The sequence below is a fragment of the Mastigoproctus giganteus genome, chromosome 4, assembly GCF_048544385.1.
Source record: "Mastigoproctus giganteus isolate SK-2022 chromosome 4, ASM4854438v1, whole genome shotgun sequence".
NCBI lineage: Eukaryota > Metazoa > Arthropoda > Arachnida > Uropygi > Thelyphonidae > Mastigoproctus > Mastigoproctus giganteus.
Window position 1 is genome coordinate 75,775,817 of NC_143578.1, and position 15,672 is coordinate 75,791,488.

The window sequence follows — 15,672 nt, forward strand, 5'->3', positions numbered from 1 at the left end:
ATACAGGTTGAGTCAGATGAGTTATTTCGATTCAACACAAATGCAGACAAGTTCGAATTTATAAATTAAAAGATCATATAAAGATATTTATACTCCAGGGCAGCCACGGAGGCTCACACGAGTTAACAACAGTAAGACTAGAGATATACAGTGGACTTTCAGAATAACGGCACCTTCGGAGTTGCAAGGTGCAGTTATTTAGATTTTTCCATTGTCTAGAAAGTTATTTTTAAAATGTATTTCATGCAGAAATAATGATGCCAAATAAGAAAGACTAAGAATGTAATTTTATTAACCGCACATAAAAAATAATAAAACCATGAACACGTTGACGATCCAATGTTATATTCTACCATTAATACGCTTCTGCTTTACGCCCCGTTCTTTCTTTATATCAAGTTTAATCTGCGCGGTTAGCACAGTGATATCGTCACCATCCTCCCCACACTGGGTGGAAAACGCATGGGTTCCAATCCAGTCAAGGAACTTTAATGGGCTTTTTTCACTCTGTGGCCCAGTTAGTCGGTCTCAGGCTTAGATAGCAAGATTTTTCGCCAATGAAACAAACAAACCGATTAGAAAACACAATTTACAGACAACCCACGTGAATACATAAATTAACATTCCGGGTGACCCTAATGTAATAGTTGGATTATATCAAGTTGGTCACTAAGCTTTAATGTTGTTCTTTTCTTCTCTGCATGAGGTTTATTAACTTTAGGAGCCATAGTAAAAGCTTTTTAATTTAAAATAAAATGTAAAACAGCGGTATAACCCGTGATATCAGTACAGAATTCACTTTGAAAATGGCGAACGTAAACAAATAAGTTTGTTTACTGTACACTGCAATACATCTGCGCTTTATGTATACATCCGATCTCAATGTGCCGTTATTTCGACAGTCTACTGTATTACCGTACTTGGTGGTATTACGTAAGTCAAATGCACTGTAACTTTGTATTTTCAAGGAGCATTCCGCTACGGTCGTGTTTATGCTGTTCTCCTGAAAACAAGTCATCCATCATTCGACTTGTCCTGTTTGGTGCTGTGATCGACACCGTCAAACGCACTGACCTTGGAGTGGTTTCTAATTCCAAACTGCGGTGTCAATATGAGATTCTTTCCAGCCCGAACTTTTCACCAGCGCTATCAAGCAGATATACAGCACATTACTAGCTATATTTCAATGACATAACTATCAAGAATTGGTGTGATAGTCATGTCATTGACAAAGAATGGGAGAATGATTTATTCTCATTGCAACAGAGATTGGGTTTTAGCTTTCCCCGCCAACATCAAACCATTATGTACAGCTGAATTGTCGAAGAGCTATTATTAATAAACACAAGCTTCTCTCCACTTCCCCCACTCCAAACGAAAATAATTATAACAGGTTTCTGAATATACAAGGTTTCCTTCGGTGAGGAAAAGCAGAGGGGTTGAAACATCAAGACAAGCCTCACGTCCATCTCCAAATAAACTACATATTAGCGACATTTCCATGCACTTTATACTAAAGATGGATAAATAAAACACTGAATAGCACTTCAATTCAATGGCATTGAACTCTGGCATGAAAATACTGAGGCAACTCGTTGAGATAGCTGACATTATCACTGTTTAAGAGAGTCCTAATCGAACAAGCTGTTCTTTGTTATTCCATTGTTCTGCTTATAATTTAAGTCAAGCACTCGAACATGTCTTAGATTCACAAAGATTTACGTCAGTGCAGTGACCCATGAATGACAAAGCAAATATCCCCGAAAGATAAAAAATACATACGCCATTATTTTTTTGTGATATTGGAGAAGTTCAAAGAAAACAAAATTAACGAACATTGTTGTTTGGTGGCTCGCTGTGCTGCACGCGAAACTTAAATCCTGAGATAAGCTCGCAATCAGTTCAAGGTTATTTCTCCAGTATACATATTTCCCGGTTTTTTTTTTTTTTTCTTTTGTTTTGAGACTCATATTCGGTTCCTTCTGGTGTAGGTGAGACATTGAGCAACGCCTAAGTGTGCCTTGACGTTCTAGGTTGCTTTTCATTTCACTTTATGGTCCAGCGCTTTTGCCTACTCAGTAGGCATTCCTTCACACTAGTTTCAAAACATTTTTGCACTCTTGAATGACAAAATTTGAACGAACGCTTCGGAGACTAAGATAGTAACCACTCGCAAATGGTTAATATCTAAAGCGAAATATTTTAAAATTATTTATTATGATATGTGTAATTTTTCGGGGCATTTCAAATAGACGGCCAGTCCAAAAGGGCTCAAGCGTGCAATAATTTAATTTTTAATTGCTAAAGAGCAAGAACCACAATAAATAACAGAATCTGTGTATGGTGAAGGTGTCTTCTCAAAAATCGGTGTCGAACGGTGGTCAGGAAATGCAAGTAACTTAAAAGCTGGATCGCAATTTTTAAAATTGCAACAGTTGTATAAAAGTTTTCAGGCTCCATTATTGGTTTAATCTATCTATCTATCTATATATATATATATATATATATATTTTTTTTTTTTAAAGTAAATGGTAACATTTATTTCTGAACGAAAGTAACTAATGAAATCATTTATTTTATTTATGGGGGCAGGGGTAGCACAAATTCATTTGTCATTTTACAGGGTCGCGGTACTGCAAAGTTTGAGATAACCACAGTTATGGAATTGAAGTCCTGCTGGCAGTTTTTTGTGACCTCCAAAAGATATTAATGGGTTTGAGTGGTCTAGTTAATCGGCGTGTTGACCTCTTATTTGGGATAAAATCCATTCTTAAAAGAAATGTAAACATGGTTATTGTCAGTATAAATACTTTTTTGGATTGTTTTTGTTAGTAATTATACACTAATTTAAAAAAAAAAAGTAAAAAAAAGGTAGGCAGTGCGATGCGTCAAATTTTTAAATTTGATTTCTTTAACTGATTTTCTCCTTTTCTGGGATTAATAGCAGAAAAAGTAATCTTGTTACCAATTACTAATTGATTAATTAAAGAAATTGTTTTACATTTCACTACATATACCTCCCAACGTAATGTTCAATTCAGTGTTCTGTAATCAACACGTCTTTTCTTCCATGATGTACCAGTCCAGGAATTTAAGATTTGGTACAATTAACAGATGTAAGGAAAAAAAAAAAAAGTCTTCAGGAACAAAGGAATGTGAAATTATATGAGCAAAGAAAAAAACTGAAATCTTGACTCAAAGAAGATAGGAATACTAAAGTTTAAGCCAGAGGGCTAGATAGCAGATCCAAAAGAGTAGATTTCTAGGTTGCAACTGTTAAATAGTGGGTAAAAGAGGTCAAACCATTTGCCAGGAAGATGAAATTTATCGATTATCCCACGACATGTGGGCCTTTACAAATCACTGGCTGGCGTATGTCAACAATTCTTATGGACTGCTTTCTCTCCCCCGACAGAAATGGAGTATACTCTGCAAACTACCATGTCATACATCTAAAAACGTTTAGATCACAATCATATCCAATATTACAAAATATAGTGATTAGATAAACGATATTTCATGAATAATGAAATCATAAATAAAAAAATGTTCTGCGGCTATCATATATAAACAGAGTCTAACAAAAAAGGTAGCGCAATTCTGGCTAGGCAGAGAGCACAATTGAAAAAGAGGAAGCACCAACTGTTTGTTTCGTGTCGTTTGTTTCTATTGCGTTCTGGGAGAACCAAAATATCGAGCTCTGTGAGGGTCTCAAAGATGACTAAATATGACGCCTATGAACACAGTTAAGAATATTTCTATTTAATTCTAAAAACATGAAGTTCCTGAAGACTTCAGCAGTAGTGAAACATATTCAGACTACCTTCTAACAGCAGTTCCCCACAAAAGAAATTAACATTCGCTTACATAAGAGTTAAATTCCGAAGCCCCTCACAGACGCCGATGAATACGGAATAACAAACTAATATCAAAAGTAACATCAAAACTAATTCAGAATTAGTTTTGATATTACTTTATACCTTACTACTCTGTCGAACAAACTAAACGTGTTTTCTCTCGCCCCAGAAAAACTGACACCGTCCATTACAGTTATGTTCCATTATGCTGTACCAATAAATGCACGCACCTTATTGGAGATAATGGTCCGCCATGTGGAACGTTTTCTGGATTGAAGTGTGGTCCAGTAGACTGGCATCCATCACTAAGATCTCCACTTTGGTGTACGTGGAATCCATGGACATGGCCTGCTCCGTGGCCGCTGTGGTCTGTTTGGTTATCATGATGACCGTCCACTTTAAATCCTTGAAGTTTAACAAGGAGATGAAGATCTCCTCCAGTTTTCTATAGAAAAGAAATGGAGTTAAGATTTATGTCATGATTAAAAAAAAATTAAAAATTAAGCAAAATGAAAAAAAAAGGGTCAGTTCATATTTGGAATAAAGTAAATACATAACTGACGTACTGAGAAACTAATTTTGGGATAATTAATTAAGGATAATTATATTTAAATAGGAGAAAACAGTGCACACATATTTGAAATACGGCGATCCAAATCTACAACAACACGGGTGGAGTGAAAAAAAAAAAAAAAAAAATTTATGTACTTGTGTAAAGTCTTGTCAAAAAAAGTTCCTTACGGAATCTACTGAAAGAATAAATCGTACACATTAAATTAAATACATCTCCCTCAAAACAATGTTCTACTAAATTCCGGGAACTCTACCCTTTTGGAAGAATCTCTGAAATTCTTGTTTTGGAATAGTTAAGCTGCTGAGTTTATAAATCTTCATCCCAAGGGGTTTTCATCTGCGGAAACAAGAAAAACCTCAGAGTACCTACCCTGTTGCCTTGTGTACCTTTGCAGACATTTTCCTTATGAGTTGGCTATCGCCGCTTAATTTGGACCTAGAGTTTATGGGATTAGTAGTGCATAAATTAAAGTTTGTGCATTTGGTTCTTCTTGTTGTAATCCATTTGATTGGGATTTGGAGCCTTTTTAGTTGCGGAACCAGGTGTATTACCCACCTCATCTCCTTGAGGATCGGATTTGGCTTTAGTACACCTAAATATTTTGCAATATCGAAATCATTACGAAATGGGGGAAAGGAAGTTATGTTTAAACACCAGCACGACCACTTAAGTCAGAAGAGTTTATAGGTAATTATTTTGGCAACAATATATGAATACGGTGTTTAGCAATTATGTGGGCTTCAATCACGATCAAATACATGTGCTATTAAATTCTTGCACTAACCACTCCGTTGTGTCAGGTCTGATATAACTGGAATGCTGAAGGCAACAGAAAGCAAGTTCAAATATATTTTGTCAAAACTTTGTCCAGCACATGCAAAAATTATATACCAGTTTATTTGTTACGATATTCAGAAACCACGATTAATTACGAACGTGCTAAACTTGTAACCACCTTAATAATATGGGAACATTCTTTTTAACCTGGAACGTCTAAAGTTGAATGTAAACCAAAACGATATTCTTTGCCCATTACGAATATTAGCCAATGCTCTTTATCGTTTAGGAATGTGGTGTTAAGAGGGAAAAAAGTTCAGATTCATATTGAAATCTCTCCTTGTACCAGTAATTACGCTTTTACGTTTTATTGTAGTCTTTTATGTAGTACATTTGGTCATATTAATGAAATATAGTATTTCCGGTAGAACCCATGAAATTGTAAAGAGAATGTGCATGTATTAGTAATCACTATACAACAAATTACAAAATTCTGAAAGGCCACCTACATAGTTAAGGTCATCGTGGGAGGTCGGCTGAAGTTGAAAAAGACTAGACATACAAGGAAGGAACTCACGAATTTCTTTCAAGCCATTGGAGTCATTGTTCGAGCGAGGACTGAATGAGGTTTTCTTCTGGAAAACTGGATTTTTATTCCAGCAAAACACAATACCTGCACTTTATAGGCAATATGCTGACGACTCACCATTAGTTACCTCGGCAGAAATTTTAAACAACTCAAAAACAAGACAAGACAAGTGGTACGAGAAAGGTAGACAAAATAAGCTTCATGCCGAAGTGATGTATAAACGACGGCTGACCATGCGTCACTTTCCTAATTTAGACTTAAAAACTAAGTCTTGAATAAGAAAAGAAAAGCAATTTTTTTCTGTACCATTTTTCAAGAATGGTATAGATTTCTAATAAGCACATCAGCTTCACAACAACTTGCCTCCGACTGCACTATGACTGATTCTTTCATTGTAAAGTGGAGGGCGTGTTCTGTAGGCGAAATTTATGCCATCACACCTTACGGAAATTTTTTTATGGCATCACTCTTATGCCATAAAAAAAAATCTCCCCCTACCAATACAGAACACCAATTTGTACAGAAAAAAGTATATCCAGCTATCATTTCTAGATGGATAAGCTACGTGTAATCAATTCGGACAGGATAATGTGCTATCAGTATACTTTGGCAGTAAAACGTACAGACTTAATCTTTCTGCAAGTTAAATTTCAGTTTTGCAACTGAGGATGAACTTTGTGGATGATCAAGATAATGAGACCAGATAATTAAACTTTTTTGGTGACATCCTCTTAAAACGATTTCACTGGATAAAAAAAAAAATAAATCCAGAAATAAGTTGGCCGAAGATCATCTACACCAGGGTTGGCCAATGAGTCGATCGCGGATTTAATTTCGGTCGATCACGACGAATGTTAAATATACAGTCATCCCTCGATTTGTGCAATGAAATTTTTGCGATGGTAGATCGCGGCACATTTTGAAGGAAAAAAGTAGATAGCATCACAAATTAAGTTGGCCATTTTGAATAGCTGGATTTCAGACTTTCATTCCCATCAAATCAATACTAAATTAAGAAGAGCATCTTCTTTACTAATAAATTGTGGTATAAATAGTTAAAATAACGCTTTTTTTGCGTTAACTTTTGAAGTCGACCGTCCGAGGACGCTGTGGGTTCTCCAGTGACGGCGATAGTGCTGGGACTTTGCTCTTTTAGAAACGGGTGAAAAAGCAAAGTTCGAGCATCACCGTCACTGAAGAGGCCGCAGCGTCCCCTGCCTGACGGTAAAGTTAACGTAGAAAAGAGTTGTATTTATTTAGGCTGTTTAAAATAAATTGATAAACAGGACATTTTTTTAACATTTTTATTTTATTTGGTCGGCACTATTTAAAGCGCCTACTAAATGCAATACCCATAGTGCTCAGAGCAGAATGACTTTTCATTCATTACAGTGCTGACCACCTGTTATCTCATGGTGGATCAACGAGTCCCGAAACGGTTGAAATTGGTCGAGTCTTGCTCTTATTTCAAACTTGATTCCATTTTCGTTTCTACAAACAAACCTTTGCCGTTTTCTTTAGAGGCTTTGGGGAGTTACGGGATTATACATACCACAAACACTGACAGTATTTTCATCTTTTAAATACTTTTCAGATCAATCTTTTGTAATGGAATTTGCTTAAGTGGTTCTATACGTGGTGGAGACGAAGTTGGCTCTGCTGTGAGCAAAAGACGAGAGAGGAAGAGAAAGCGCAAAAATAAAATTAGCTATTTTAATTTATATTAAAATGTAATTTATGTGAAATAAAATAACATTTTGATTCGTATGCGAATATCATGATTTATCACAAATTTAAAAACAGATTTTGGCAAATAAAAAAAAAGAATAAAATTAACACTATTTGAGGTAGCCGAATGCATAGATATGCATTCGGCTACCTCAAATTGTGGGAACCACCCCACAAATTTAATGCAGTTCAGGAGTTTGACGACAGATGGCAGCACATACCCAGCTCAGCTTACTTCCCGAATAAGTATATTCCGCAATAGATATGCATTAGTATGTAGCGATGTTCCAAATTCATTTTATTCACGGAAAGGAGACTGGAATATAGGCAATATTTAATGACTCAACTGCCATGTGATGGACTTACTAAGTCCATAATGGAAGCTAATTAAAAATTTTCGTGAGGCTAGCTATATAACTGGCAAATGGCGAAGTGATAGTAGTAACAGAGACATGTGATGCAAGAAGGCAAGTTTGTAGCATCAGCCAAAAAAAAAAAAAAAGCCACCATTTTACATATTCATTCCCTCTAACGTTTGTCCAATTCCTCCTTGAATTTATTTAAGCTTCCACAACGACAAATGGAAGTTTGTTCCAGCAATTAACCACCCACTGGCTAAAGGCAAATTTCCGCACATCTGTTCCATAACTGTCTTTCAATCTGAATTTATGCCCCCTAAGGTTCGTAATCTGAGCAAGAGGAAGAATCTCATCAGAATTGAGCCTGCTCAACCCATTCAAGGCGTTATACACCTCAATCAGATCACTTCGCATGTGCCTGGTCTCCAGACGCTGCAATTTGCAGCACTTAAGCCTTTCTTGGTAAGACCACTCCTTCGTTCCCCCTCACCAATCTTGTTGCCCTTCTCTGTACTCGCTCAAGCAACTCTACATCCTTCCTAAAATGAGGCCTTCAGACCTGCATGCAGTCCTCAAGACGTAGCCTGACCACTGCCTTACACAAAGGGATAATCACCTCCCTTTCCCAATTAAATGGGATTTTAGAAATTCGAAAGCGACTACAGCAGAGTTGAATCACCTAACAAATGTCCATTGAATCTTCCATTGAGAGGCTGTCAAAGACGAAGTTTCGTCCGCACACACACGCTCCGCGTGAATCAAGTGAAGAGCATTGCGTTTTTCTCTGATCACCACTCTTCGATTTTTATTCCCGTGTAGAAAAACTTGGCGTGAGCATTTGTGAACAACTCACACGCAACTGAAGAACTAAGGACACCATCCAGCTAATTTCCAACATTCCCCAGGACATGATTCATCACATTGCCTTTCCGCTAAAGTCAGGTTCGAGCTTGTTTAGCACTTCAAATATTTTTCAACGCATTCTAATCTTATACAAGAGGCCTTGCACGCAAACCGATTTATGTTGTTCCCACAAGTGGAATCACAGATATGCAAATGTGCCAGTTTGACAACTTTTAAAACCACTATTTATGGGCGGTTCCAAATTTATGGGCATTAATTTTTATTTAAGCTGATTTTTACTGTACGGAATTTAGGCAGAAGTAAGAATTTTTCTGCACTAATCAAAAAAGCAATTTGTTTATAGTTTTAAAAATCGAAATTATTACAAATTTTATGGAAGGAAAATTGTTTTGCAATTTTTTTCGTTAAATTAATTTTTAATTTCTTACTGCAGGCAAGATTTTCAAATTTAATTGTTTTCATTTTAAATTTCTGGAGATTATCATACGTATCATATTGAGGTAAACTTCTTATTCTTTTACAAAATTTAATATCCACATTCTTCAATATCAAAAAAAAAAAAAGTATTTATGCTACTCTGTCTATAATATTAATTTTCATATATGAGACTTGGCTACATTAAAAGAACCGCAATTAGTAAGATACATGTGATTCCTCTAGACAAGAATTAAACCCAGTCCTCTCACACACCGTTTGTGCTTCACTGGTAGCATCTTTAAGGTACAATCATAACTTCTTTGTTTGTAATTTTTAAAATTTCTTGTGCGCAAATCATACTTACTTGTTGCCATAGAAGTACTCGACCTGTTACTTCTTGCTGCGTCTCAGGAGGAATGGCTCTGTTAGGCTCGACATTACACACGGCGAAGGTGTAAAGATCTGGATCTCTGACTGTGGGTAAGAATCAGAAGAGAACAATGTTTTACAAAGTGAGAATCGCGCAATAAGCAATATACAGAAACAAAAAAAGTACTCAATGCATTTTTTGCATCTATCATTAAAACTAAAAAAAGTTTTAATAAAAACTGATGTCAAGAATTGTGCAAAACGAGAAACTAAACATGGATCCTATTTTATTATCCAGGGCGATTCAAAGTTCGCACAAGACAAAATGAGAAGAGTGGATGTCTCTCATTTTAAGAACCATATACAATTCTTACAAAAGAAAATCGGTAGCAACACAACATATTCTGTCTGTAATCTAACACCCACTGTTCCAGTGGGTGTTAGATTACACTTCCACTAACTCCGTATATAGTCGAAAAATAATTTTGTTTGAAATGGTATAACGAACGTCAAAGTCGAATTTCTTTAAAAATATCCCGATTTAGAAGTACCAAATAAACCGGCGATTTCAAGATTAGTAGCCCGTTTCAAACAGGTAGCGTTCGTGATTAACAAAGAAAAAAAAAAAAAGGGAGTCTTCCAACCATATCGCATTCATTTACTACATGAACTTAAAAAATTGCTGCTGCTGGTACCACGCCTTTATTGGTTGCATGGTGTGATAATAGTTAGAAGAATTAATAAATTTTAAAATACTAATATTCGGGCTACACAATTTGTGAATCACACTACAGCCTATGATTTATTAATGCTGTATGAAATATTGCATATAATTTTTAATTTATAAAAAAAATTAACGAAACATTGACTTTTTATAATAGATAATTTTCATAATAATAGCAATAATGACAATGCAAGTGCACACACACTGATGCAGGAGTACGTATTAGGTTTAAGAAAGAAAAACGATTTAATTGATTATTCCTATTAACTTATCCGACCTGACTGATTTACTTACAATGAAGTTTCACTTACATTTTGGAAGACTAGGCACGGAATGGTGGTCGTGATGATGGTCATCAAATAAGCTGCCGTGGCCATGGCCTCCATGAGCGTCATTATGGTGATGGTCATCAAATAAGCTGCCGTGGCCATGGCCTCCATGAGCGTCATTATGCTGATGATCATGGTCATCTCCCTTATGATCTCCAGAATCGTGGTGATGATGGTCGTCATGATGATCATCGTGTCCTTCGTGCTGCTCACTTTCACTGTGTCCATCATGGTGGTGATCGTCGTGATGCTGATCGTCATGGTGATCGTGAGAATGTCCGTGCGAGTCTGTGTGTTCGTGAGAACTGGCATGATCATGATGATCATCATGATCTTTATGGTCACCATCGTGGTCTTGGTGATCGCCGTGGTCCTTATGATCATCATGGTCTTTGTGATCGTCGTGGTCTTTATGATCATCATGATGCTCATCGTGGTGATGATCTACATGTTGGTGCTTTGGCTCCTCTTGCTCATCAGGTCCGTGCTGATGTTCGGAATGATGGTGGTGGTGATGGTGGTGGTCTGAATGTTCTCTTTTTTCCATATCTTCCTGGTCACCATGTTTATGACCATCTTCTGAAAAACAGAAATAATTTAGCCAAATTTTTAGAACCTGAAAGTAATGAATATTAAAATTTATAACAGAAATTTGTGAAATCTTACTTGTCGGCTGTTGACCTTGTAGTTTGACCGAAATAAAATCTAACCATTTAAGTGACAGTAACTGTCAGTGATAGTTCTAGGCCGATGTGAGAGGTGTATTGCGTCACTCTTATCTCTCGTTAAAGGCCGGTCCTTCAAGGGGGCCCATGCTGGGAAAAAGGAAAGGAAAAGTGAAATCCCCTTACTTGGACTGGGTCCCTCAGTCCAAGTAAAGACGACTTAACGGGTGCGTTTTTCCCGCTGTATTCCCTCCCAAGGATCAGCTCTTGCTTTAAAATGAAAGCAGAGAGAGAGAGAGAGAGAGAGAGAGAGAGAGAGAGAGAGAGAGAGAGAGAACGAACAACGTACAAGGAAAATAGCTTCTCGTATATTTTACGTTTTAAAGTAAAATATACATGAGACTTTAACGCAGCATTTACCATTCCTTGTATCATATCAGATATTTTATTAGATTTAGATGTTTTTACATTTAAAAAAATGTCTTATTGGCCAATCCTTCAATATTTTGAGCTTGTCCTCACAAAGCTTTCATTTTGGCCCTAGTATAAACCACATTCCGTAGAAAATTGCCTCTCATTATCATATAAATCTTGCGGATTGACACATACAGTATCGTTATATAAAAAAAAACGAAAAACAAACCATCACAAAATGACAAAAGCATGTAGCACTCTTATAAAGGGTTATGCCCAGCTAATTTAGTATTCCAGGGAAAGGAGTTTATACTGCGCCTGCTACAACTTAAGTCGTACAGTATTTAATTTCTGTGCCTGTAGTAGAAAGCGCCCAGGAAACGTGCCGAGTCTGCCCATGTTTTAGCATACTCTGCTCATAATTAATCCTGTTTCTAAGGCAAATTCACATCAGGTAGGCAACTCTGCTGTATATGAAAGCAATCACCAGGCTAACATCTATTCTTCTGTCGTTAGCTCTTTATAATATTCGATGATGAATAAGTAAATATTTTAAAAGCATGCGCCCTTCAAAGCAGAATCCAGCCTTCGTGACTTTGGGGATAATATTATAGGAAAAACAGATAATGGAGAGGAATGGTCTTTTGGAATAATTAGTAGTAAGAATGGGACAGTGGCAACTGATTCAAGGAAGTAAGCTTATGCAAAAAAAAAAAAAAAAAAAAAAACACCTACCGATTAATTCCCTTTAAATAATTTCTCTTTTAAATTTATTCGAACTTCCACAATACTAAATGGAAGGTTGTTCCAACAATCAATTACTTTCCGGCTGAGAGCATATTTTTTGCTCATCTTGGGGAAGCAGCAGGTAATTATCCTAATTATTTCTCCCCACATCTGCCCATAGTACCACTGTCAACCCAGTGATATGTAAATGATCAGTAGAACGAATGCTGTACATGTTAGCCTGCTGTTATAAACATTTCTCTCATGAGTTTTTGCGCTCTTAACAAAGGATAAAGTTAATATACATGAACTGAAACTTGATTGGGGAGGGGCAAAGAACTAATACTATGCTGAAGATTCTGAGGGGGAGAAAACAAAGGAGATTGCAGATAAGATGTGAAAAATAGGGAAAAATTCAATTTGAATCAGCTTAGATTATCTTAATCAACATAGACAGTAAAAAAAAAAAAAAAAAAAATTAAACATTAATCGCTCCAGCTATAGAGCAATGGTCCTTAAAAAGAAACCAATTTTGAGCGCGCTGCCTTTTGGCCCAGCAGCAGGGAGGACATAATCCTTCTACGGGTTACCATCCTTACCACGAGGAGGGTGGCCTGTACTAGTCGCTCTCCAGAAAAAAAAACACCTATAAAAAACACCGTTGTCCTGTCAACAAAAGGATGTGAATCTTGTATGCTCATATAAAAGCAGGATCTCTCCCAGATGGATTCTTATCTCAGCATAGATTGGGCAACGGTATCTGGAGGGTCATCTCTAGCTCACCATAGCTTCAAACACCTGACCCAATCTGGACATCAAGCCATGTCCAGTAAGTAAGGAGCCCAAACTGCGGCTACTGTCTTCCCCTATGGTCGTCAGCATAAAGACGTAGGGGAAAGTATAAGTTAACCTGCCTTTACCAGAGCTCTGGACTAGCTGCAAATGACCTGAACCGGGTCATCTGTGCATAGGCTATCTTCTCAACGCCCTCAACAGCATTACCAAGACACTCATCTAATACGATATTTCAGCAGGTGGCCGCAGGATAGACCCATTAAAGGCAGCCACTCACAACAATCAAAGTATACTGGGTGAAGCCAAATATCGCAGTAACCCTTTGATTAAAATAGTCTCTAAATAGATTGTAAGATGTTCTCGAGTACTGGCACGCTCTAACCCGGAGGAAAACAACAGTCCAATCACGTGGCAAACACTTCTTTTAAGTCAATGAAGAAGCCCAGGACGTATCGACGGAATGCGCTTTAGTCAATTTGAATACTTCAGCTAAAGATCCTTTTACTATCATGGATTAGAGAGAGAACGAGCACTAGTCATGATATTTATGACTAAATTGCTTTAAAATATCAGTTGCTCCAGAATCTTCTCCAACACAGGCAGCAGGGCTATCGGCCGACAAGAGCCAGGCTCTTTCACTAGTCTGTCAGGATCTTTAAGGAGAAACTCTTAACACCAATTCATTCCGAATCTTCGGAAACCTCCCTTCAGCTAAGCAAGTATTAGAGATCCAGTGTCACTTCAAGAAACTCTGAACAAAAACGTTCAAGAGCGTCCACTTCCAAGAAGTCACTCCTCTCCCACTCTTAGTTCAGCTCATCTGGAAAGAAAAAGGCACCTTCACCTCTTGTATCTCAGAATCATAATTTCAAAAAAAAAAAAACTATACTGACAGTATAGTGAAAAAGTATATCGAGCAAAGAGGACCGTTGAGATCTGTGTAGATCCAGTGCGAAAAGCACGGGGGCCGAAATCATGGTAACAAAGTACGGATTCCGAATGGCAATTGCAGCGGAGCACGTCCCCGATTCTGAAAACTCGATATGTAAGAGGATACAGTCTCGCATCACTTCCCGCGGTATAAAGGCTTCTGCAGTAGCAATAACAGGTCACACAATCCTTCTCCATGATCTTAGTCAATTGGAGAGCTACCTTCCGTGCCTGCTGACCATTTGTTTGCATAACAAAATAGGATGATGTCTTTTGAGAACTATCCATAGTCAGTTCTTTGTTTTACTATGTCATACATCCTTCTATATTCAGGACAGGATCACAATCTTTCCAGGGCCGAATTGAACGACAAGGCTCTCATCATATACTCCCTCCTATCGTGTCTGGGCAGAATTGCAGACACTTTCAAATTCAACCCTAATTCACGGCTTTTTTTCAACAGTGACCTGTACTTGCTAAGTAATTCCGCCGGTCTCCTACTCTTAATATCATTAGTGCCAACGTGTACAACTATATCACCTTTCGCGCCCTTAAAAGATAATATCCGCTCTACAACGTCGTCAACCTTTGCCCCTGGCAGACATACCCTGGTCCTGTTCCACCTATCCTTTTTACAAAGGATGTTCCCCGTTTCCCTGACAATAGAGTCACCAACAACCACTAGTTCCTGTGGGACCAGCGCATTCTGCCTTGGAGGTTGCCGCTGTGTTGCGTGATGACCAAGTGCAAGCTCTGGCGTTTATGTGGGCAGCTGAGAGCTTGATGGGCCCCTCAATTTAGATCCTTCGAGGGCATCCACCCTATCCTTCAAGCTCTCATATAGGCCTATAACAACGCTGAGTTGTCGCCTGATTTCGTTACACTCCTTGCATCGCGCACACACAAAGACATCCCCCATGGCAATATTATGTCCCGTACCCGATTGCTCCACAAACATCATGCAAGCAGTGCATTTTAAAAGGCTGTGATTCAGAGGGCAACTGTCCCCTTCAATTCTCCTCTGAGCCACAGCACTCCCATTAGCTTTGCTGCTCTGGTCTGAGTCATGATTTCGATTTAATTTCAGTAAAAAGTTATAACCCTAAACTTGTATCCCAACACCATTTCGCATACAGCGGGTGCAACACCTTCAAACCAGGAGACTAGGCTCAGCGATTGAAATTTTGTTGGTGGGTAAATGCTAATCACCAATCAATTCCATTAATACTGTTCAGCGATGAAGCGAAGCTGCTTTCACTCGCGACGGCATGAACAACAGCCGTAACTCTCAATGGGTGGTCAGACGAAGATCCACATGCCACTGTAGAAACAAATTTTCAACATCGCTTCTCTGTGGTGCGGTATCATCGCCAGTCAGTTGATTGTGCCTGTTGTTACAAAATGGTCTTAAAAAAGGCCCCATTTACCTAGAAATTCTGAAAAACGAACTTCCACTGCTATTGAAGGATGTTCCCTTGGCTACAAGGATTGGCCTGTACTTTCAAAAGGCTGTGATTCAGCCTTTTGAAAGTATGAAGCTCCTGGCAATTATAAC

At 37.8% G+C, this 15,672-nt stretch overlaps 1 protein-coding gene across 1 annotated transcript in view; it reads right to left on the reverse strand.

Moving 5' to 3' along the window:
- Positions 1-15,672, reverse strand: part of LOC150086844 (uncharacterized) — a 52,707-nt gene that overhangs the window by 13,963 nt on the left and 23,072 nt on the right. The window contains exons 3-5 of the mRNA XM_090372294.1: positions 10,570-11,166; positions 9,530-9,639; positions 4,088-4,302 (exon numbers count right to left, since the gene is read on the reverse strand). Coding sequence (XP_090228420.1) covers positions 4,088-4,302; positions 9,530-9,639; positions 10,570-11,166 — 922 coding nt within the window. The remainder of the gene's footprint in view (positions 1-4,087; positions 4,303-9,529; positions 9,640-10,569; positions 11,167-15,672) is intronic.